Genomic DNA, 26,184 nt, shown 5'->3' on the forward strand with positions numbered 1-26,184 from the left:
TGCCCAGTACTCCAGGTCCCAGTCCTAAAAATAGCAACCACCTACCATATTCCTTTAACTAAACCGTGTTGCTGCTATGATTTCCTGGGCCACTTCCCCAGCACCTTTGCCCTCACTGTAGGGCTGAAGTCTTTGATCCTCTCTGCTCCCCTGACCCCTTCTAGCAGCTGCTCGGTCCACAGTCCGTTAACGCCCTCAGCCAGCCAGGAACACCAATCTTACTCCTTCAGCTCCAGGCAACGACTGCCCTCACCTCTGCCCTGCAGCTCCTTTCATATGGGCTTGCTGTGTCCAGACTGGCTGCTCCCTGCAGCCTCTCTCTGATTGGCTGTGTCCCATGCAGCCTCTCTAGGCCACTTGGAGGACTCACCTCCACTGCTTCTTTCTGGGATGAGGTTTGGTAGGATCATGAGGCCTCCAAGAAGGGGGCCTCAAGGCCTGGTACACCCTGTCAAGGAGCTGTTTATAGCAACTAATCTGCACTGGATACAGCCCAAAAATCTTAACCCTTTTAAATCAGATTCTGGTAGCAAAATAGAAATGTTCCTAATATAGATAACTATGATTTTGGTTCGAGCTGGAGAACTTGTTTTTGCAGAATTAACTCCACACCCAATAGAACTATAAGGTGCTCCTTAACAATGACAACAAAATTCATTTTGATAATATCCTGAAAGAAATAACAGAATTCCTTTCTTTTCGTCTAAAATTATAAAAATGCTCAGCTGAACAAATAAAAAGATTTGAAGAAACAAGAATACTAAGTTATCTAAAAATCCATTTTCTGTCTTTTATTTGTAAAAATTTGTAACTATAAAGAGAGAGGTGCAAGACTGGACTATTCTAAGTGATAGATTTTCTGTTGGGTCGGTGTAGAAAAAATATTTTGAAGCAAGTCTAGTTTCCGCAGTATGAAATATGGGAAAGACAAAAAACAAGAATAGCTGCATATCTAAGTGAAAAGGCAACTTCTGTATTCCACAGATGACTAGAAGTGCATAGTACCTCAAATTTTACAAACTAATGGAACATTGTAAAGGAAAATTCACCCAGAAAAAATGCTCAATTAACATAAATGCAGTATGAATTGACTGAGGGGGAAGAATTTTGTCTGTAGTGGATTGGAAGATTTTTTACATGGATATTGATCCGAGGCAACTTAATGTATGCTTTTTTAAAAGCCCCAGTTCTGGAAGGTAAACACATACTTAAATTTTAAGCATGTTAGTAGTCCTGTGGACTTCAATGAGAATTACTCATATACTTGAAGTTAGGCATGTGACTAATTACATTGTGAATCATAGCCTAAGAACGTAACTGCCTAGAGGTATAAATATTTGCAGTGTTGCTGTAGCCGTGTTTGTCCCAGGATATGACAGAGAAAAGGGGGTGAAGTAATATCCTTTATTGGACAAACTTCTGCTGGAGGAAGAGACAAGCTTTCAAACTTCACAGAGCTCTCAACAAGTTAGCACGAGTATAAATAGCAATGTAGCCAGGGTAGCATGAGTAGCGGCAGCTGAGGCCTGGCTTAGCCATATTGAATACGCACCCGCCTGAAACTGGTGTGTACTTACTCAGCACGGCTAAGCCAAGCCTCTGCTGCCGCTATTCATGCTACCATGGCTACACTGCTATTTATCGGTGGGGTGGCCGTGTTAGTCTGGATCTTTAAAAGCGGCAAAGAGTCCTGTGGCACCTTATAGACTAACAGACGTATTGGAGCATAAGCTTTCGTGGGTAAATACCCACTTCGTCTGATGCATGTAGTGGAAGTTTCCAGAGGCAGGTATAAATATGCAAGCAAGAATCAGGCTAAGGATAACGAGGTTAGTTCAATCAGGGAGGATGAGGCCCTCTTCTAGCAGTTGAGGTGTGAACACCAAGAGAGGAGAAACTGCTTTTGTAGCTGGCTAGCCATTCACAGTCTTTGTTTAATCCTGTGCTAATGGTGTCAAATTTGCAAATGAACTGAAGCTCAGCAGTTTCTCTTTGAAGTCTGGTCCTGAAGTTTTTTTACTGCAGGATGGCTACCTTTAAATCTGCTATTGTGTGTCCAGAGAGATTGAAGTGTTCTCCTACAGGTTTTTGTATATTGCCATTCCTTATATCTGATTTGTGTCCATTTATCCTTTTACGTAGGGACTGTCCAGTTTGGCCAATGTACATAGTAGAGGGGCATTGCTGGCACATGATGGCGTATATTACATTGGTGAACGTGCAGGTGAATGAACCGGTGATGGTGTGGCTGATCTGGTTAGGTCCTGTGATGGTGTCGCTGGTGTAGATACTGCTATTTATACTTCTGCTAGCTAGCATGAGTATGTGTACACAAGTAGAGTAATCCCAACTCAGCTCTAGACACGCCATTTGTTTGGTTTTAAACCAGACAGTCCTCTTTTTGAATGTTTGTACTCAGATAAAACCAGATGTGGTTTTGTCCAGTATTAGACAAGGGACACCATTTTGAAGAATCATGCTGTTCCGCCCCTGCTGGTGTGAACTTGCACGCACTGTGAGTGTGAGGTTACACTGGCAGGATCACACTGGCAGGGACAGAGCAGTGTTATTCCTGGAAATACCAGCATGTCTGCTATTTTGGGAATGTGTGAGTGGCTACCCTACCCAGCTCATAGTGTAGACATAGCCTAAGTGTATTCCCACCCCAGTTCAGTTTGTCTCCTTTTCATTTTGGTTTTGATAACCATATATAAAGGTGAAGCCCTAGTCATACTGGAAACAAGTGTAAATATTACTGGCAGATGACATGTGGCTTCTGGAAAATATGACATCATATAATTAGGAAAACGTATCAAAAGAAAAACACTCAAATTAAATAAATAATTAAGAAAAAGGAAAATCACCTGAATCAAACAGAAATTAGATCTGCTGCAGGATCAGAAAACATATTAACTACCAAAGGATCTGTATCTTTTTGATATAACCAGTAACATAGAGGTCAAATAAAAAATGACAAATATATCCAGGCATACAGTCAGACTGGATGAAGCTATGAAGTTTAAGAATACCAGCTAAGTAAATACTTGGACAAGAATTCACAAAAGCCAGGTCTAATTTAAATTGAAAAGATTAAAAGACAAAAAGAAAATTACACAAAAATTCTTTGCATGTGTACCTAATATGATAAGGTGCTAAGATGGTCCAATGAGGAAACTGTGATAAGCTAACATTCTAATAGTGTTAGCATTCTATTCGGTTAATATTGTAATAGGAAAACACAAGCCTACATTAGGGACCACTTCAACGCATAACCTTGATGTATAATACAATGTTTCTAATACTTTGGATTTAGGAGTCAAGTTTTCCCATCACTAACAGCAGCAGCACTGAAAAATCCCAACTCCCTGGTATTTTGTCTCTTATCCATGCAATGGGAAAGCGGAAGTTTAGTCATATTAAAAGCTGACAAACTATTTACAACATTTAAAAACAACACACTGAGTTTAGTTTTAATCATTTTTCCAGTGTTTTATTTCAATAATTAATGTAGAAGGAGGGAGTGTTCTCTAGCCGTTAGATTAGTGGAACAGGAGTAACTAAGCCCATGTTCTTTCACAGCTCCACTGCTAACTCACCGTGTAGACTTAGGCAATTTGCTTTACCTACAAATGACCGTAGGTATTAGTAGGTGTAATAACAACAACATTATGCTGGAAGGTTTTAATGGCTGCCATCAAGAGGATCTTTGATCCAAAGGCAGCCACAGACCTGTTAAAGCTGATGGGTGCACTAAGCACCCTCCTTTTGACTAAACTGAAGGAGCAACTAAGCTCCTATATGAAGACACCTGGAGACAACAGATGCTACCACCCAAGGCAATTGGCTGCATGCCAAAGCCTGAATAGAGTTACATCGTGACGTTTGAGGATTTCTCCTGGGACTGTTTGCAAATGCAGGGAGTAGGGGATTGTTTCTGGCAAGCTGGATGTGTGTTAAAGCAACAAGAAAGCCAGCAGAAAGCAAGACAAACAGTCGTGAGCATGAGTTTGAGAGGGAGCAGAGAGACAGAGCGCCTTCGGACACAGAACTGGCTGGAGAGGCAGATTTGGATTTCTGAGGAAGGAAACTGACTATTGTGGTTTGTTTCTGCCATGTTCAGAGAAACAAGACTTTGCTCACATTCTTTGTAAATAAACAGGATTTCGCCAAAGAAATACTTGTCTCATATAATCCATTTCTCCTCCGAATGGAAACAAATCTGCAAGGCCCTGAATATTGGTAATAACTCAGGCCAAAGAGGCAACTATAATAAATAGTCGACTTCCCGGGAGTGTATCAGAAAATTATTTTTAAATGTGTTGAGATCTTGATATAAAAGACATTCTACAAAAGTGAAGTATACTTTATTCTTTTAGCTCAGTAAAAACAAATTCATTTGAAAAGGTTTCAGTGCATAAAATGCAGCTGTTAGAGGTCCAGTGACTTTATCTTTCTTTTTTGCATTTACTATTATCCACATTAAGGCAGGCGTAGGCTTTGCAGCAGCTTTCTTAAGGAAACACTAAAACTGGAGAATATTGGTTATATCAATACAATGGAACTTATTGTTACATCACTGATCCACATGCCCTGCAATATGCTGGCTAAGGTTTCCAAAGCCAGCCAAGGGATCTGGACACCTAATACCTATTAATGTTAAAGGAAACTGGGTATTTAAATCCCTTAGGTAGCTTTTAAAACTGAAGCCATTTAGTTTATATGGCAGGGCTGTAGAATAACTTCCTTACTCTGAGTCAGATGTACCACAGGTATGTAGAGTACAGTTACTGATTGCTAAACCATTCAGGACCTGGATGACAGGAGAACGGATGCTGCTCTAAGAGGTCAGCTTGGTGATTAATACTCACTGTGAAGACTTTTTCAGGCTGACCACGAGCTCGCATGTTGGTGTCATGAATTTGCTTGAGAATCATCCAAGCTTCATCGTGTTTTCCAACCTATAAAATTTGACCAAATTATGGAAAAGATTTATGTTAATACTTTTTAAACAATTTTAGTACCTGGTGCTGTGATACTATGGGGATGAATGCTCCAGACATAAGATAAACAGGAACAGGGAATTATAAAGAATACGTTGAAAGTTTTACCTCCAGCAGAAACCTTGGACTTTCTGGCATGAAAGTGAGTGCTACTACTGAGGAGACACAAGGCAGTGCACAGACGACTACAAATACTCTCCAGCTGTGAAACTGGTAGGCAGACCCCATACTAAAACTCCATCCTATGGGAGAGAAAAATAAACATCAAAAGAAACAAGGAGCATTTCACATGTTGATGTCTGACGACTTTTGAATAGTTGGATATAAATCTACACCCAAATTTGGCCCAGCAAATATTTATTTTGAGAGGGTGGTAAGGGAATTATCCCCAGCGTTTATTCTATTCTTGTTCCACAGACATTCAAGGGATCAAGTTTTACTGACACAAATGCTCACTGGATGCATTTTAAACTTTTCTCTGTAAATATTCACACTGGACCTGGTAATACCTTATGTGGGATTGGAGGCTGCTCGATACAGCAGTGGGAGAAAGTTTCCCAACCCCCTGCCAGAAACCTCATCCAGAGATAACTAAATGAACCAAACAAGGACATCACTGCAAGCTTCGCAAATAGGACCTCACATATACACATGCAATGGCTGTGTGTGAATATGACAGGAAAATTAAATCTAAATGCTACATCCACCCACTATGTTTTACAATGGTCTATTTTTTCTAGGAATGATGCCTCTGACAGGGCCTGTGTGAGCCTGAAAGGACAATGCTTAGTATTTTACAAACTTCCATCATCCTGCTTATCTGCTACATCTGGCTAAATTACTACCACTCCCTGAGAGTCAAAGCCCGAGTGGCTTCTTCAAACCTTCCTACTGATTGTTGATAGGATTTACATCTATCCCATTAGGCAACAGTAATGATGCCATGGGACTTCTGGATAACAAGTGTCGAATTCTCACAAACTATTAGTAATCAATCCAAACAGCGTAAAAAATTGCAAAAAATGTGACAATTATATTAATATAAAAATACATTTGAGTCAATTGCAATATGTAAACAGAGGTTAAAATCAGAGTAAATTTTTCACTGTGAATTGTTTGCTCATTTATCTGCTTTAAACTAAGCAGGCATGTTTTTATTTTTCTGGTAAAGCACTGGAATTTTGTTTTTAATTGAGTTAATTATTTTTTTGGTATAAGATCAAGAGTTTCTGAAATTGCATTACCTCTCATTTAGAAAAGTGAATATGGCCAAAGTAAATTCCTTTTTAGGTTTGGGTGAAGAGTTAAGGAATTTTTTTTTTTGGTGTGGTTTTCACCCCACTAATTTTTATAGAACTGAAAGATAGAAAAATAAGAGTTATTTTGATTTAAGATTCCAAAGTCTGATTTTTTTATTTATTTTTTCTACAAAAGGAAGATGCTAATGTCAAACCAACTCAATATGGAAACAGAGTCCCAGAATGGAATACAAGGCAATGCATAATGCATAGAGCATTTAAAGGGCATAACTCTCTTCACATCTAGTCCCAGAACACCGTACAAAGAGCCATCTAAAATCTATTATCGTAAACATCAAATGCCTTCAGCTGGAAGTACTAAGAAGAGCATTCAGTGTTTAAACTTGCATCTGGGATTCAAATCCTTAATCCTGAAGCAGTTAGGGCTAGATTTGAGGTAAAACAGGAGGGGTGAGAAGAAAAAAATGAAAATAACTGTCCCTTTCCTCCAAAGAATAGATCTTGTGACGCAACCCTAACAGAAATATCACTGAGTTGAGTTATTAAGGATAAGTTTCCTGAGCTAAAATATTTCAAAGAAGACAAAAGGAAAGAAAGGCTTCCCTTTGGCAAAAAGTTTATTAGTCAAGCCTTGATCATTTATAGAACATTCAAAACTCTGAAAATGCAAATGTACGAAAAAGATACAGGTATGTGGATACGCACCATACTGTATATTCTCTGTGTAACAGATACACATATATTCTGCTGAAGATTTCCTTTGCATCATTCTTGTACAGAATGATTACAGAAGCATGACTGAAACTGGTAATATGTCCCCTGATGCTCAGTGAAAACACTGTAATTCTCCCTTTTACATAATGAGACAAACATGTTTTATATTATTAAGCTTTTTCTTTCTTTTGTTCCACAGAGCGTGTCAGAATATGGTTTGTTATGCAAAGCGTGGTGTTTTTCATTTGCCATAATACAATGAAATACAGCTTTGTTTTGTAGAGCAGCTTTCATAAAAACTTTACCTGAAAGCACTTTACAGAGTTAAATAACAGAATCTGAATTAAATAACAAGGGAGAGAGAAAGAATACAGTTAAAGTGTAAATAATAGCAGAAGGAGAAAGAAATTGAGGTAAGAGAGAAAAAAGATGTTTTCAAATAAGAGTTAAAAGGAGATTGTATTAATAAGGCAAAGAGTTACAGTAAAGCTGCTACAGGTGACAGCTGCTGCAAAGGAGAAGGTTCTTGCACCAACAATAGTGAGATTGTGTGAAGGGACAAAGAGGGGGCTAATGAAAGATGGGCAGAGGGTGTAGAGGGCACCAAGTTCCATGAGACAGTCTTGTCAAGTTCATGGAGGGATATACATACGCCAGCGGCCATATCCTCAACTGGCATAAATCAAAGTAGCTCCATTGAAGTTAATTAAGCTAGGTTGATTTATATCAGTTGAGGATCCGGCCAAGGACAATTGTGACCTGGATCCTGAAGTGGGCGTGGAACCAGGAGAATTGTTTGAGGAGTAAATGAAGGCATTGCAGTTCTAGGTATGGTACATGAGAGAAGACAGGCAGCAGTATTCTGCACAGGTTGAAAACTAGAGAGCCTCAAGAGAATGGATTAACAAGGTGAAAGAAGCTGATGGTTTGGATGAGAATTTTCAGCAGAGATGGAGTTGAGACAGTAATGTACCTTGGCAATGTTACAGAGACGCTAACAGCCGATTTATAGACAAAGGACATGTGTAAGCAACTAGAATTTAAATTCAAAAATTACATCAAATTATGGATTATAAACCAAATTATTCTATCTGTTGTTACAGCCCCAATAGGCTGCTGCGTTTGGGTCCCACTATGCCAGACCAATGCACTCTTAAGCTTCTTTTGGTCTGAGTCAGCTGCAGCACTTTCTTTTTCTTTGGCCTCTGTGTCACGCTTCCTGAGCACAGGCTCTCTGGCTGTTACCCTGTTGTGTAAGAGGGACCTCGCGGTCCAGCTGCCTCGGACTCCGGAACCAATGTTGATCCCCTGCAGACTCCTCAGTAGATTAAGAACACCCTTTTCCAGTATTCCAGCTTCATGGGCACTCTGGTTTACAGTTCACCTCTTCAGGGATGTGTCACAGTTGAAGGCATAACACGCAGGCTTTGTAAAGGTTTCTAACACAATCACTCTTTACCTTAGACAGCACAAGCAATATACAGCTCTAGACAAAATAATAAAACATCTGTATGCATTTTCCTGCTTCAGTTTCCTCATTATACTTGAACGTTCTTAGGTCAGAGTCATCTAGGTTGTCCAGGACCCCCCGTTTGCACATGGCTTCTCCTCCAAATCACTGAGTGTATGTGTCTCTCTCTTCTCTCCCCTCACCCCCCTCCAGCCAGCTTCATTCTGCTTTCTTTCCCCAAAGGACTGTGAGAGATCCTTTCTTTTAAAACCCCCAGTCCTCTATGTCAGGTGACCCCATGATAAGCCTCTTCAAATGATCAAAGTCACCCACCAGCTGAACCACTGCTTAGTCACCAGACCATCTAGACAGACTGGTTCTGGGCGGTAGCCAACTCTTTGTCCAAGGGGACTTCCCTGGGAATAGAGAGCCTTCCAGTTTTAATGACCTTGCATTGTTAGCTCTGTGCCACCAGCCCCTGGAATTTCAGTCCAAGGTTGAGGTGAAAAGACAACAGAGAAGGCAGAGAAGCCCCACATTCAAAATGGAGTTTGCCCTCTAACACAGATGTACATACTATATCAAACACAATTCATAGGCTGTATATAGACAGATTTCCCAAATTGTTACACCTATACAATCACACTGACAGACACATTTGCAACGGTGTAATAAAATAGAATTTGGCCAGTGGAGGCAATGAAATGTTCAAGACAAAGAGAGAGGATGCTCCTTATACCCAATAGCAGCACTTCTGTTTTAGAGACATGGAGCTGAAAGAAGTTAAATCAAAGCCACAATTTGCTAAGTCAAAGCAGGTGAGGGAAAAGACACTTTGATAGGTGGGAGAGGAACTACAACAAGAAGGAACTAGAGATGCCTGTATAATTATGGAAGTGGAGTAAGATGATGGAGTGGTCCATAGGGTGGACCACTCAATAATAAAGGAGAAGGAGTCACCAGCAGTCAAAAGAATGAGCTATTAACTGCATGGAGGAATGTGGCTTCTGTGCTACAATTAATGGAACGCAACCAAGGACCTTGTTCTAGGAGAGGTAAGTGCTGAGACAGAGAAGGCTACACAGTGGTTTCTTTTTTAAAAAAAATTAAACATTAAGGTGACACTGTGCAACAACTAGTTGTAGAGGTTTGACATACATGGAAGAGAACATAACTGTAGTGGGATCTACAAACCCCATACTGAGCAGAGGCAGAAGGGGGAGGGAGCCTCTTCTGCCTATGGGAAAGCAGCCTGACCACATCCCTATGCAGCTGCCAGAACTGCCAGTCATGGAGGCAGGCACTCACAGTGGCAACCAATACAGGAACAAGGGGCCTGCTATAAAAGTAGAGTGCTCAGAGAAGGAAGAGAGGCAGAAAGGCTTGGGACAGTGAAGGGGTAAGACCCCTGTACCTTGCTTCCTCCAGAAACATGGCTCAAAGGGACTGAAGGAGACCACTAGGCCTAATTAGAGGCCAGGGGCCAAGGAGTGTCCTGTCCAGGGGCTAACCAAAGAAAGCCAATCAGTGGGCAATAGAGACCCTCTGAAAGACCACATCAGGGACTGGTGACTATAACACAATATCTTACACAGCCACTGGCAGCACACAGGAGATACATGATGGCAGATCCAGATGATACTTGAACAGCATCACTCCAGAGACATTAGCTGATGACGTGGTTCATTTCTGGATGACCACTGCCCAGGGATGGAAGGATCAATAGTAGCAATTTGTGTCAGGAAAGATGCTACTAGGAATGGTAAACCCAGTAACACATCAAAGCACTGTCTGAAGAGGACAGACTTGTTACTGCCATCATAGCCCTGAATCATGTTTCCTTGGGAAAAATGCGTTATTCCTTTGGTACATTTTTAAATACATCAGGACTTAGTGCAACAGATCAGTAACTCGTGGCATTCACAAACAGGGCCTAGCGTAAGACTAGTTGATAGATAATATACATTCTATGGCAGGAATTACTCCTTCCCACCCCCTGCTCATTTATCTTTATTTTGTCTATATGACACCCATGTAGTCCCTGATCCTGCAATTTAGTGTATACACACATAACATCAAAACTGATTAAATAAAAACCAATAAAAATGATCCCACTGTGTGAAATTGATTTATTTATTTTAATTCCATAATGTGTTCGGCAATTAATAGTTGGTGCCTGTGACAAAGAGCTTACAAACTAAGGTCCTGATCCTGCAATTTACAATGCATGGGATACCAAGATAGCGATAGACACTGCTGCTATAATAAACTGCTTCTTAACATATGAACAATCAAGCAGAGCTAGCAATAGCAGCCGCCTCTATTTTGACACTCTATGTACTGTAAATTGCAAGATCAGCACCTTAGACTGTAAATTCTTTGGTTCAGGCACCCATCTGTTAAGTGCCTAGTACCTTCTGGAAGCAAAATAAATAAATATACAGTGTACCATTTTGATATTATAAAGTACAGTATGTTAACAACAGGATTTTCAGGCTTGTGATCCTGTTTTTCTGGCCTTTTGACTAGGTTTTGTAATTCACAAACTGCACGAGATTACTTCACAGGATCATTTAGTGCTCTGCCTCTTTCTCCAAGAAGAAATGAGAAAGGAAACAAAGTGACCGATAACCCTTCAAAAGTTGCTTATTACATTGAGTGCCTGAGAGAGGCAGACATCTAGGCATGGAAAGTTTCTTGAGCCCTTGCTGGCTTTGGAAAAGCTGAGATGCTTTAAAAAACAACAAGTTTTTACATAAAATTCTGCAGAAAATTGTTTTTCATAAAAAAAGGATTTATTTGTATTTCAGGCTGATTGACTGAGGAGCATGTGCCAATGCAGGTGAATCAATTATTTTGAGCAAGTAAAGATGTACTTTGATTTGATACATTAATTTTTATACAAACAAAACAAAAACAAACAAACAGGAGGCGGTTACTTATTTTCCTAACAACATAAACTGCTTCCTAATATACAGTCAAGATGAAGTAGAAATAGTGGCAGTGTCTGTTGCTGTCTTTGTATCCTGTGTTATATTCTTGAGTAGCAATGGCTCCTTCATAATTAAGGTTGATGCTTGTCTCACTTTATAAGCCCAATTTTTAACGTTCCCCTCGAAAACATCCCTGAAATGTCATGTTCCTCGTTTCATCCTAGGGGAATATTCTGCTTGGAAATTTGGGAAAAAAGCAGAAAAGGGACTTTAGTGTTATTTAAAATGTACTTTTTGCTGACTTTTTAAACCCGTCCCCCCTTTTTTTTGATTCAGCGGATCTCCAAATGGCCCAGGCTACAAAATCTAAATTTTTACATTTTATTGGCCTATTTTTTTCTTTTTTGGGAGAGGGAGGATGTAAAGAAGGAGAGGTGCCAAGTGAGATAATTACAAATATATCTAGTAAAAAGAGCTTGTGATGGGGTGTGCATACACTAGGTTGATAGGTAGGGAAAGAGCGACTCATTAAAGCAGAAATAGAAGGTCTGGTCTACAGTTAAGATCGGTTGACATAGTTATGTTGGTGAGGGTTGTGAAAAATCCACACCTCTGACTGATGCAGCTATGTGCTGATCTCACCCCCGGTGTATATGCAGCTATGCCAATGGAAGAGTGCTTCTGTCGATGTAGCTACTGTTGTATGGGGACGTGGTGTTTCTACATTAGCGGGAAAACTCCCTTTGTCAGTGTAGGCTGCATTTATGTTATGGATTTATGCTGGCAGCATAACTACGTTGACGTACCAATGCCAGTATAGTCTCTACAGTGTGAACATGTCCTCAAGCAAAGGTAATGGAAGTTGGTGCTGTATATGCCCGCAAAATGTTATTACCACATAAGTCAATTGTGTAGCAAAATCCAATTTCAGTGGACGGTAACTTATTTTTTTATATATTTTTATGTGGAGAAATTACATCCATATTTACAAAAACCAATATTTGTGGCATCCTCCCTTTTCAGCCATCCAAAGCACCCTATTCTACACAATTCCACACTGCTAGAAAAATCAGTGTTCTTGATGGTTCATTTATAAACCCCACAGTAGCACTTTACATTATCTCAGTGATAGGGAAAAAATAATCCTTGTGGAAGTGATCTCACCAACTGGACCATTTTCAATGTTCATTCTCCTAATCCTACACCTGAATTCAACATCTTCGGACACTCTCGCCTCTATTTGTATATTTGCTGCGGTGAATGGTACTCTGAACATCCACTTTCAAGGGCATTCTTCCTCCCTTATCTCAAATAATGTGGCCTACCTCACAGAAAATCCTCTTACGATGCCTGGTCCCCTGTGTGACAGGGTACATCACCCCCGCATTGGTGAGGCGAAGGTTAAGGACCTGCTCCGGATGCAGAAAGCCATGCTCCCTTGTCTCTACTAGGCATGCTCCCAGTGGTGGGAGCATTCAAAATAGAGCAGCTCAGCTCAGCTCAGTCTGGGCTGACCAAGGAGGAGCACAGTTGGGAATCTTCCGGGACTGCCAGGAAGCTTCCGGGACTCCAAGTCGCCTGGATTGGCCTCCTAGATAAGCTGCTGGAAGCCCACTGGCCACAGGAGCTGAGGGCAACGACAATGATGTCATCAGGAGAAGGGGCTCCTGAGATGAACCTGGGAGAAAGCCAAGAGGGATCCCAAGACAGTATCATGACACTGCAGAGGTACAGGAAACAGCGGTAGGAAGTAACCCAGGGAGCATGAGTAAGGGTAAAAAACACCCGAGGTCACATATATGGCCTACTGGTCAGAACCCAGTGGAGTAGGGTGGAGCCAGGTTCGCCTACCTCCCACCCCCAGGGACTGTGTCCACCAGGCAGAGCAGCCCTTGACTCTAACCCTTTGGCAATGCTACTGTGGACTGTAGCTGGTAGGCAGAATGGCTCTTGACTCTCACCACTGGGCACCACTGTTGTGAACTGTAACCGCTAGGCAAAGTGGCCTGGACACTTGCTACTAGGTGGTATTGATGGCCTGGGACACACATAGGGTGATCAGATGTCCTGATTTTATAGGGACAGTCCCGATATTTGGGATTTTGTCTTATATAGGCGCCTATTACTTCCCACCCCCGTCCCGATTTTTAACACTTGGCACACAGGCACCCCCTGGCACCCTGGCATATAATCTATTTATCTGGTTTCCCTGATTTGGTTTGAACTTATTCTTCTCTTAGTCTCAATTTGTCATCACTTATTGAAAAACGTTACATCTCATATCGCACAGAATACGTTCCTGTGCAAATGATCCTCAGATTGATTTTCTGTCAGTTCAACAATCACTTGTAGATCAAGCTCCAGTCTGGGCTAAGTAACAATGTAGGTTTGATGTTTGCTTTTTAACCACCATCTTTGTTTGAAGCCAGCACACAAAACTGAAATTGTTCTGCACTTGCCACTCCTTATTTCTGGAAATGAGAATCATTTATATATACACACCTTTATTCTACATATGCATCTCAGCTTAGAGACTCTGACCCGATAAATGTCAGTCCCAAACTTGACTACTATAACAACTGCTCACCCCACATTTCAGGTGTGCACAAAACAGATTATAAACTTCTGTCTCCAATGTCAGTCAAATACCATATTAACAGAGCAGGGACCACATCAAAATGGATACTCTGAAAAGGCTGTTATAAATAAAATAAAGCCAAATCTCAATGAAATACAGTTACAGTACAAACAAAATCAGCTCAGGTTATAAACCTCTAAAGTCAACATCTTGTTGATTGATTTTTACCTTTGTATTTATTTAATACAGAATCATACTCAAAGTCAAGTCATCTCATTTTCAAGAAACAGGTTATTGCTTATGTTTCTGTCAGCAATCCAATCTGCAAGTTTCCAAAGCAAGTGTATGTTGTTTACTCTCATACACATAATCGGTGGTACAGTCCTGCAGACAAATTCCAATGAAACTCCTATGACAGCCACAGTAAAAAGATTTCTCTCTGTTACCCAACGCAGTTTCAATTAGTAAAAATGAAGACCTATACAAATCTTCCAGATCAACACAATCAAAGCAATAGCTGATGTTGTCACTAGAATTAGTCATGGTAACATATGCAGCTAGGATTACACAATCCCCCCTCCATCTCCTCATTTTCAGGCAAATTCAGCCATCCTTACTTATGTTCATTAGTCTAATTCTACCCGTACTTTCACTGAAGTAAACTGAGTTACACTGGCATAAAAACTGGTGTAAAACAGTGGAGAATCCTGCCTACTGTTTTCCCAGTGCAATGCTTCTTATTTAATTCTGGAAAATCCTAGGCAATACGTCATTTCCCAGCTATTAAGTTTCGTGAACCAATATTTAACAGTGCTACATTTAATGAATGACACCCATTCACAGTTATGGACACACACTTTACCTTCTGCTGTCACTCTGACAATATCAAAATCTTTTTCATTGTATAACTCCTTAAGATTCCTGGCACCCTGTCAACTGGTAGGTTCATTAAGGATTTTATTGCTCTTATCCTTTTTTCCTCCCTCTTCTCACTGGTTTTCAGCTGCTGCAATTTATCTCTTGATTTACTCACATTTCTGCCATGAATAATAATTATGTATTACAGAAATAGCAAAAGAAATTTGGGGGGTGGAGAAGAAAACTCAGTGCCAATGCATTTTTCTTAGCCTTGGGTTGCCTGTTGTAATACCCATTCTGAAATCACATGATGAAGCAGCAAAACAAAACTAAAAGCACAGCAACTATTTGCTTATTATTATGTTTAACACATTTAAAAACTGCATCAAATTTTCTTAGATCATGAACTAGGCTGGGAAACTTGGAACGACTACTGTGATGATTTTGGAGTTGGTCCCCAAGATGTCTTTCATTCTGATTGTCTGAAGATCAGCTTTGGAGCCAAACGTAGGCATGTTCTTGGTGCTAACTCAATTTGCCTCTCCCATCCCTGATTTATGATACAACAGGACAGTTATAAGTGCGCTTACTCTGTTTTATTCTGAGTGTTGTGCAGCAGCTACCCAGAGTTAAATATCACCCTGGCTCCTTGTAAATGCTGCATCCTAAAATCATTAATCTTGAAGCCAGTAGCAAGTTCCAAGGTGCTATGGTTTGTTAAAATAAGTGGTCCCAGTGCATCCTGGGAATAGTTTTCTCGGGCCAAGGTGCAAAATAAAACCTACAATGACTGAGCTGGAAGCTCTGTAGCAGCTTCTCAGTGGATATCACTGTCTCACTCTACTGATTACCAGAAATGACCAGATGAATCACTGAGCCTGCAGCAACAGATTACGGAACAGTGGTAGTGCAGGGCAAATCAATCGCAAAATGTACAAAGATGATCATTTACATATAACCACTTATTTAAATGTCAAATTCCAGGCCTTGTCAGATTTGTTTTCTATTATGGCACTGCATCTCCTCCATGGAAATATTAAGCTGAAAGAGTATCTTTAAACAAAGTTTCTGATCTGAAGAAAGACAGGACATTTCAGTTGTACACACGCTAATGGAAGTGATGCATAGCATACCTTGGAATTTGTTTCAAATAAGAATTTAAGTTCTTTTTCTGTGGTGTTTTCATGGTACAAGATTCTTGTAAAAGAGATGCTTTCTATCTTCATTTAAAAATAAATAGCACTCACTGCAGAAAGAAGGGAGGTTACTGTCCTCCAACATCCCATATCAACACAGTAGGTACAGTTAGGGGATCTTTACCCCCAAACCCCAAATTTCTAGACATGAGAATCCCACATCTCCTTAACAATGCAGAGGTTTCTAAAGGTGGCAGTGAGTGAGGCACCTTCCAGACCTAGGTATTCTTCTCATGGGGAAGCCTTCAGATCTACAGTAAAGTCAAAATGTCCCATCTAGTGGGACTCCAATGGGGGGAGGGGGGAAGAGCAGCCCCAAATGCAGGTGGAAGAGAAATGGCCAGGGAAGCCAAGGGAATTCATTGATTCAATGTATGTCACCAGCAGCTTCCCTTCTATGCCCTTCAGTGGTGCTTATCACCCTAGCACCTAAGCACCTACACTGGCCACTACTCAAAAGCTGTTCTCCACCCTCTTATATTTACTTTTAAATCTGGGGATGTGCTCACTAAATAGAACCTGTGATTAACCTAAATTGCCACTTGATGGCACTGTTACTGCACTCAGATATAAAGTATCCAGTCGATAATTTAACTCTACAGTAAGTTTTACTATGAACATTGCTGGGTAATTTAGAAGACCCTAGATGTAAGCTAAATCTAAAGGATAGGGCTCGAAATATTTTACACTGGGCAGAAGTTGAGACACACTGTTACTAGGTTTCAATTGTTATTAAATGTGCCCTCAGCATTTCCCAATTTAAATGTTAGCAATATCAGTGGAGTAAAAAAAGAACTGCAGCTAGAATAACATCTATGCTTTGAGGTCCTGAGATTGGGACAATGGATTTTGACCATATTAAGCTAAATCATACTCCTAAGGGATCAAGTTAGATATTGCACAGGGTCAATTGAAATAAATGTTTTCTGACAAACATAGGTACTATTTCAGTATTACACTGGAAACATGTGCTTGATGGAGGGGGGCTACAGTGTCGGGGGGCTGGTTACCACACTAGTCTTTCATCTACATAAAGATATAAATCTTGCTACAATCACACATGAAGAGCAGTTTGATGGTCTGAGACGAATCACCAATGGATCTCACTCCACATTACCAAACCCACCATGCAACCTGGCACAGTATATCAACCACTGTCAATTTTTGCAGAAGAGAGTCCAGAGCTGAAATAGCTGGAGTGTTGCAGGTCATGACTGAGGTACATTATCAAAGCTGCTGGTAGAAGTTTGCATAATGTCTGGCCGCATTATGTCTGGATCTCTAGCCAATGCTATTAGTCCCTGACATTCACAAGGAGAAGCAATTCAATACAAGAAGAAAGTAATACTGTTAAGCAGACATCCTTACATTTTATCTTTTATAAATGTATTCAATTCTGAGCTCAGACCTGCTCTGATGACATTTCAATCTTTGTTTAAAAGCAATGAGATATTTTAGAGACATAGCCTCAGAAATTTAACTGGGTCTTTTAAGTTTTGAGCATGGAGAGCCAGAACCTCAGCTGGTGTAAGATGGTGTAGCTGGAGCTATGCTGAGTTACACCAACGCAGGATCTAGCTCTATGCTTGCAGGGTTGGTGAGGAGGGGTTAATCAATGGATCTCAAAACATTTAAACCTAACAATTGTGATGGCTACCCTCTCCCCCTAATCCAATAAGATTCTTCTGGAATGAGGTAGCTGGCCAAAGCTACAAACACATGGGGTATCAGGGAGTAGAACAGTCTATTCTCTACTCTTACTATACAACACATAAGCAGAGACATAAGGAACAGTGTTCACTAAACATGCTGTAAGGCTAGAATTAGATGTTCAGGCTCAGTTGATTCTCTCCATGTCCCACACAGGAGCAACCCCCCTCACCCGCAAAGCCTCTAAATCCCACAGCATTAAAAGTTTCACCTTAACCCTCATTCTCTTTCTTCGGTTCCACTCACCATGTGACATCTTTCCTATTTTTACAAACACATTAAACAAATGAACTTCCATTCCACAAAACACCTATAGGCCAGAGATTACTAACACGGAGACTAGTCAATCACATTATACCACGGCCTCAGGTAGATGGATAGCTTCTGAAATAGTGTAGTTCCCTGAGCAGATAATTGGACCTCTCTGTCTCTAGAGTCTCTTCCACCACTGATGATGATGATGATTGTGGCTGCACTAACATTTGCTGCAGCACTGGCCAAATTTGTTCTCTGTCTCTGCACCCTCTAGCATTCTTGATCTCTATGGCTGCATGTTGTATGGTTTCCCATTCTTCCTACTGTATCTGACTTACAGATGTCTGTAGTTTTGTTTTTATTAATTATTTAATATTTATATTGCAGTAATGCCTAGAGGACTCAACCAGTTTGGACCCCATTGTGCTACAAACCGTACAAACAGAGAAAATGACAATCCCTGGCCCAAAGAACTTACAGTCTAAAAGACAAGACATATAGGTGGATAAAACAAACCAGGGGTTCAGGGTGAAGACTGGTCGGAGGGTATAACAATAATAATAGGGTGTAGGTTTCAGAGTAACAGCCGTGTTAGTCTGTATTCGCAAAAAGAAAAGGAGTACTTGTGGCACCTTAGAGACTAACCAATTTATTAGAGCATAAGCTTTCGTGAGCTACAGCTCACTTCCTCAGATGCATATCGTGGAAACTGCAGCAGGGTTTATATATACACAGAGAATATGAAACAATACCTCCTCCCACCCCACTGTCCTGCTGGTAATAGCTTATCTAAAGTGATCATCAGGTGGGCCATTTCCAGCACAAATCCAGGTTTTCTCACCCTCCACCCCCCCACACAAATTCACTCTCCTGCTGGTGATAGCCCATCCAAAGTGACAACTCTTTACACAATGTGCATGACAATCAAGTTGGGCTATTTCCTGCACAAATCCAGGTTTCTCACATCCCCCCCACCCCCATACACACACAAACTCACTCTCCTGCTGGTAATAGCTCATCCAAACTGACCACTCTTCAAGTTTAAATCCAAGTTAAACCAGAACATCTGGGGGAGGGGGTAGGAAAAAACAAGAGGAAACAGGCTACCTTGCATAATGACTTAGCCACTCCCAGTCTCTATTTAAGCCTAAATTAATAGTATCCAATTTGCAAATGAATTCCAATTCAGCAGTTTCTCGCTGGAGTCTGGATTTGAAGTTTTTTGTTTTAAGATAGCGACCTTCATGTCTGTGATTGCGTGACCAGAGAGATTGAAGTGTTCTCCGACTGGTTTATGAATGTTATAATTCTTGACATCTGATTTGTGTCCATTTATTCTTTTACGTAGAGACTGTCCAGTTTGACCAATGTATATGGCAGAGGGGCATTGCTGGCACATGATGGCATATATCACATTGGTGGATGTGCAGGTGAACGAGCCTCTGATAGTGTGGCTGATGTTATTAGGCCCTGTGATGGTGTCCCCTGAATAGATATGTGGGCACAATTGGCAACGGGCTTTGTTGCAAGGATAAGTTCCTGGGTTAGTGGTTCTGTTGTGTGGTATGTGGTTGTTGGTGAGTATTTGCTTCAGGTTGTGGGGCTGTCTGTAGGCAAGGACTGGCCTGTCTCCCAAGATTTGTGAAAGTGTTGGGTCATCCTTTAGGATAGGTTGTAGATCCTTAATAATGCGTTGGAGGGGTTTTAGTTGGGGGCTGAAGGTGACAGCTAGTGGCGTTCTGTTATTTTCTTGGTTAGGCCTGTCCTGTAGTAGGTAACTTCTGGGAACTCTTCTGGCTCTATCAATCTGTTTCTTTACTTCTGCAGGTGGGTATTGTAGTTGTAAGAAAGCTTGACAGAGATCTTGTAGGTGTTTGTCTCTGTCTGAGGGGTTGGAGCAAATGCGGTTGTATCGCAGAGCTTGGCTGTAGACGATGGATCGTGTGGTGTGGTCAGGGTGAAAGCTGGAGGCATGCAGGTAGGAATAGCGGTCAGTAGGTTTCCGGTATAGGGTGGTGTTTATGTGACCATTGTTTATTAGCACTGTAGTGTCCAGGAAGTGGATCTCTTGTGTGGACTGGACCAGGCTGAGGTTGGTGGTGGGATGGAAATTGTTGAAATCATGGTGGAATTCCTCAAGGGCTTCTTTTCCATGGGTCCAGATGATGAAGATGTCATCAATATAGCGCAAGTAGAGTAGGGGCTTTAGGGGACGAGAGCTGAGGAAGCGTTGTTCTAAATCAGCCATAAAAATGTTGGCATACTGTGGGGCCATGCGGGTACCCATAGCAGTGCCGCTGATCTGAAGGTATACATTGTCCCCAAATGTGAAATAGTTATGGGTAAGGACAAAGTCACAAAGTTCAGCTACCAGGTTAGCCGTGACATTATCGGGGATAGTGTTCTTGACGGCTTGTAGTCCATCTTTGTGTGGAATGTTGGTGTAGAGGGCTTCTACATCCATAGTGGCCAGGTATATATAAAGCCTGCTGCAGTTTCCACGATATGCATCTGAGGAAGTGAGCTGTAGCTCACGAAAGCTTATGCTCTAATAAATTGGTTAGTCTCTAAGGTGCCACAAGTACTCCTTTTCTTTTTGCGAATAGGGTGTAGACAACTTTTAGTCAAAAGCAGTGATCACAATCTGTCACCTGCCTAGCTGTTACCAGGGTACAGTTTCCTGTGTGCCTTATGGCAGAGGTGACTCTAGAGAAGGCATTTGTTGTAATATTTTCCCTCCTGACTGATCACCTTGTATAATTCGGGTGACACTGCACTACTCATGATTTCTTTAGTCCATCAGTTCTTGTACCTTCCTAAAGACTTGATCTGTATTGCCTTCTCCCAGAGCTGCTACATCTTTCGCTGGCCATTTTCCATTTTGTAGTTTCTCACTACTTTTCACTGTAGCAAGTCCCTCTTCATTGGCAGCGAGGTTTTTGCCCCTCATGCCATCAGAACTTGCACTTGATAGCTCTGGCAGCTCTGCAACTGAATGTTCTCAGGGTGTCGCCCAACATTAGAAATCACCTAGGTGGTATCTACCTTTTCTGAATAGCGTTGCTGGTCCACTGGAGGATGCTTGAAAGATGTGGATGCTTGTATTGCAGCAGTCACTACAATTATTTTGGGCCTCCGTGGAGGCATCGTGACATCAAGCTTACAACAGAACTACAGATTGACAGAACCACAGTTAGATCAACTCAACTGTACGGCTGTGAAATGAGAGTGTTGAGGAAGGCTGAAGAGCAGCAGATTGATGTTTTCAATTCTCCTTGTCTTTGCCAGTTGCTTTATATTAAGCGACTGGACAAGATCAGCAGTGAGGATATTCATAGCCAAAGCCAGCAACTGCCTCTGTCAACAATAGCTTAGTTTCCGTGGCTTTCTTAGTATGGACATATTATTAGGATTAAAGACCAATGAATTAGGAAGTATGTTTATCAAGGAATGCTGTTACACGGTTTGTGATTGCTCAGGTGCTAAAAGCTCTGGTGGCCCAATAAGATCACCAGTGAGAGACATAGTCTGAACATCCAGCCAGCCTGTCTTAGGGACCTAGCTAGGGATCGGTCTGGATGGCGCTTGAGCTGCAAGGATGCTACATCCCTTTGGGGTTTGCCTTGATGATTATGATGATTGTGGGTGCACTAACATTGGCTGCAGTCTTTTTAGAGTGCTTAGAAGGGGTTTAGCCATTATTGTTTCCAGTGGTTTTGTGTCTGATTATATTATTACAAGGAGACCATAGATATAGTGGTGGAACCCCTCCATCCCAAACACTACAGAGTCTTGCTCTCTTCTGTTTTGGTCAGTTTCCAATAGAGTTCTGCTGGCATACAAATTTGGCTGTCCCTGTATTTCAACCACCTACAAGTCCTTTCTCCAGTGCACTTTTCTCCGAATCCCCCAGTTGGCAGTACTTCAGGACAAGGGCATCGGTAATCAGCTTTTTTAATAGTTTCAAATACTTGCTGATGTGGCACTGCTCAGTCCCATTCCACATTCTGCCTTGTAAACCAGCATATAGGCATCGCTACTGCTGCCAAATGAAGACAGAATCTGGACTGGAAGTTTATAATTCATAGGAAGTTCTGCACCCCAGGTACATCCACCGGGGCTGGTATATCTCTGAACGCCTGGACCTTGTTCGGATCTGCTTTCAATCCTTCTGCTGTAAGCAAATAAACTTATGTATGTCACCTGTTGCTATCTGAGATACAGTTAAACCTAGAAAAAAAGTGTATGTTCTTGTCTCAGCATTGCTACAGAAGCCCTGCAGTTGCCACACAAGAGCTTTTAGGAGTTTTAATTCTCTCAGGCAGTACTGACAGTGCAGAGCAGACTGACAGCTCCTGCTGTCCCGGGGCTAGGTAGGCACCTGCTATTCACAGAAGGTTACAGTACAAGGGAAAGGCCCGACTTAGCAGGCACACCCCACCCTCATTAGACAGCATTAGTTACTGGGGGCCTCAGGAAGGAAAAGTGGTGTGGGTAAAGGAGGAAACATCGATTCCCATGAGATTTCTGCTATTTTACTTTGGATAAACTGTTGAAAACCTAAATCCATCCAGATATGGACACAGTATAAGATCAGCCCCTCTCTAATGTTGTATATATGGATGGATTGGAAGGTTTCTGTTAGTCTGCTATGGAAATGCTAATATAATAGCTGTGACAAGCTTGCTCCTAGAGCTATAAAAATCAGCAGAAAGTCCAGAATGCTACAGAAGGCTTGGGAAATGAGGAACAGGGAGGAGAGTTTTTAAGTTATACTGTGTGCAGACTGTGATTGTTGGTTTGAAATCTGAGATTCAGTTGGCCCAACACTACAGACTGAGCAAGTTGCTGTGATTCACAAGCCTCAGATTTATGAAATTAATTAATTTTTTTAAATTGGAGAGCTGATGGATGGATGTGATCATGTTGCAGAATTCAAGAAATGACCCCTAACAGGAGAAACCTGAGTATATTGCTGGATGCCTAATAGGCTGGTACTGCCATTTGGCAGCTGTTAAAGGTGGCAAAGGATGGCTAATCAGTGGGTTGTTAATGACTATAAAACACAAGTGTCTTTTGCCTTTCTGGCTAAAGGGAATTGAATGCATGTAGGAAGACATGGAGACTTGAACCAGACTGTTGTAAATGCTGAACTGACTGGCAACTTCGTACCTATATCCTTGCTTTTAGTGCCATATTCCTATATACAGTTTTCCTTCACTGGGGAAGGAGGTAGGACTCACTATACAAAACAAAGACATGGATAAGGAAAAATTACTTACTTATAATTCATTTTTTTCTGTTTTTCAGAGTCCCTCCTCCTCTCACACTGTGGAAAATGCCAGACGACCAACATGATCTACGCCAGGAAGCAAGAAATAATGAAAGACAGAGGATATAAGGGCAGACTTCATCCCTTTAAGCCCTTCACTGAGTTCTACAGCCAATAACTCTGATAGGATCTCTCATAACATGAGGGGAGAAGGGAGGGAGACAGAAGAGGAGAAGAAAAGGGACTCTGACAAACTGAATTACCGGTGTGTAATTTCTTCTTGTCCTGTGTCCCCCTCTTCTACTGTTTCTCCTGTGGATAATTCTCCTGTGGATAATTCCAGAGACTCAGCGGATAGTGAGCAGTCCCAAAAGAAGAGATGGGCTTCGCAAAGAGGCAGCTTATGAAACTTTGGGAGCTAACTTTATGCTGTCTATATGCACAGGGGAGACCAAGACAAAAGAGTAAGGAAAAGATATAAGTGGCACTGCAGATTTTCAATGTGGTGACCCCAGCCACCTCAACCCAAAAGGTGGAAATATCTAGGCTAGAATAATCCTTTATGGGAAGAGGTAAAGTCTTGGCTATCTGCCCACAAGTCAAGTTAATGTACAGCTTTAACCAATGACAGATATGGGCTGGACTGGAAGAGACCCTAGTGGGGGTCATGGAAATGGACAAACAATCTCTTTGCTTATGTACAGTAGTGAGTGTGAAGCAAATAAATCTTAATGGTTAGCTCTATATCCAGAGAGGGCAGTTTCTTATTAAAGGGGGAGAAGAGAGTTGGGTAGAGGATTGGCAGGACCATGAGCTCATTCACATGGAACATTTAGGAAGTAACTCCTGAGGCAGCAGACACACCAGTTTGTCGGTCCAAAAAAAAAAGTTTAACTAAAAAAGGTAAACTAAAAAGCATGCTGGGGTTAGCAACTAAAAGAGTGACTCGGGGAACTTTCCTTTCTGTCCCCTCAGACCCTTGCAGTCCCACTGAGGGGTCAAATTTCTGAAAATTGCCATGACTGAAAAATGTGGAGATGAAAGGATTGGAAGTGAAAGTCCATTAGACTTCAGAACAAGGCAGAGATGGCTGAAACCCAAACTCCGGGAGAGGGAAGCTTCATACCCCCCCGTCCAACCTGGCTAAAACAAACTCTCAGACATACTATAAGGAACAACTTAAGGCCATGAGAGCCTGCACACAGGTCCATTAGAAACACATCATCCCAATGTATGATTAAGCTTCTTGCTCAAGGGCTTGTGGCTATTTAGCCAACATGTATGAAACTTTGAAAGAGAGGTTAAGTGACTTGTCCAAAGTCGCAGAGAACAGTGACTGCTTTGTCTACTGTGATCTTATTTAAAGTCCAGAGGATCAAAGGGAGCGAAATAGAGTGGATGGAGAGAGGGAAAAAGGTTTTAAATGCTTTCCCTCAGTGTGCATAGTGTGAGGACCTTGGCTTAGGATCTGAAGGCAAACCAACCCACCGAGAGACTTTCCTACCAAAGACAGAGGTAGAGGACATCTTTTAATGCAAGTCCCATTGCTCCAGGATAAGGGAATCTAAGTTTTAATTGGGGAATTCACTCCCCTATTTTTCTCTTGTATTGGAATTAAAAGAGAAAAAGTAATAGGTAAAAATAGAGCTGATGGCATAGGGCTGGATTATCATAGAATATCAGGGTTGGAAGGGACCTCAGGAGATCATCTAGTCCAACCCCCTGCTTAAAGCAGGACGAATCCCCAGTTTTTGCCGCAGATCCCTAAATGCCTTCAATTCTTCTTTGACTAAGAGTATTTCAGCTTAGACTGACAACACACGTGATACCACCTCTGATTCTTCACACAAATTCTCTGCGGTTCTGCCAAATATCTTTGGAGACAGCCTGGGCAAGTCGTAGTCACAGGCACTGTCGGTGACTCAGCCTCCCTATCTGTAGAATGGGGACAAGAATACTTCAGTTAAGGACTAATTCATTAATGTTTGTAAATTCTCTGAGAACTTAGAAGACATTAAATAAGAGCAAAACTAGCTTCCAAAACAAACAGCCCAAGAGAAGAGACTGGGCTGTACTTGAATCCCTGCAGAAAAGCGAGGAAGTGGCTTGAGAGGCAGAGCCATTAGCCCTGTGGAGAAAGACTGCATAAAAAGTGTAGGCCCCCTGCAGGGTTTTCACCAACAATCTTGCTGCCAGGACCTGTCCAGTTGATTGAGGGATGCTCTTCCTTTAGGCACTGGGACCTTGCACAGTGGGTGTAGGGTCGCCATACAGTGCTTAGTTTTGGCTTTTTCTGGTTGGACCCTTGTTGTTCTTGTCCTTCTTTTCCTTGTCTCACTTCTTGGAATCCTCTTCCTCTGATCTTTTGGATCCCTCTGAAAGAGGTGGACAAAGTTCTAACAATAAAAACATATTTTCTTGAGATTTCCTAGTGATAAAATTATCTCCCCACCTGGCTATCACCAAGCAGAATCCAATTTTGCATTTGAAAGCCATGTTAATATTACCTTGTGCAATTCTCTGCTGAATACAGACACAACACGTCTGCTTTGAATAGCTGGAATTTTGTCAAAACACTTTAATGCCACACTTGAATGGGATGGCTAAGGATAGCATTGAGGAGCTCCAGCTCTGTCCGGAGTCATTTTTCCAGACTCAGAACACTTGTAACCAGGATTCAAACCTGCATAGCCACTGCAGTCCCTCATGCCAAACTCAAAAACCATTATATTTAGAACCACTGGAAAATGAGGTAAACCTTCTATGCCAAACAACAAGTTTTTTGCTCTGTTTCTGGTAGAAACATGTAGATTCTAGGCTAACTGAAAAAAAATTATCTGTTGTAAGACAGACCTGTAGTAAAAAAACCCAAAACCAACAGCGCCTTTCTGTGTTACAATGTATATACCCAATGCTATTGTAAACAGAACTGGAACAAAGAGTTAATATCTGGATCCAG

General features: G+C 41.5%; 1 protein-coding gene across 6 annotated transcripts in view; it reads right to left on the reverse strand.

The window, feature by feature from the left end:
- The window catches only part of SV2C (synaptic vesicle glycoprotein 2C), a 214,726-nt gene that overhangs the window by 41,503 nt on the left and 147,039 nt on the right, over positions 1-26,184 (reverse strand). For 5 of the 6 annotated variants that reach the window (XR_012158914.1, XM_073344195.2, XM_073344194.2 and 2 more), the window contains 2 exons: positions 5,109-5,242; positions 4,869-4,958 (listed from right to left, as the gene is read on the reverse strand). Coding sequence is in view for 5 of the 6 variants with exons in the window: in XM_073344195.2 (XP_073200296.1) it covers positions 4,869-4,958; positions 5,109-5,242 (224 nt within the window). In the remaining variant the exon portion in view is untranslated. Of the gene's footprint in view, positions 1-4,868; positions 4,959-5,108; positions 5,243-6,244; positions 6,330-26,184 lie in introns of those variants that run through there. The other variant, XM_073344200.2, reaches the window with a different exon arrangement.

The sequence above is a fragment of the Lepidochelys kempii genome, chromosome 5 (assembly GCF_965140285.1).
Source record: "Lepidochelys kempii isolate rLepKem1 chromosome 5, rLepKem1.hap1, whole genome shotgun sequence".
Lineage (NCBI taxonomy): Eukaryota > Metazoa > Chordata > Testudines > Cheloniidae > Lepidochelys > Lepidochelys kempii.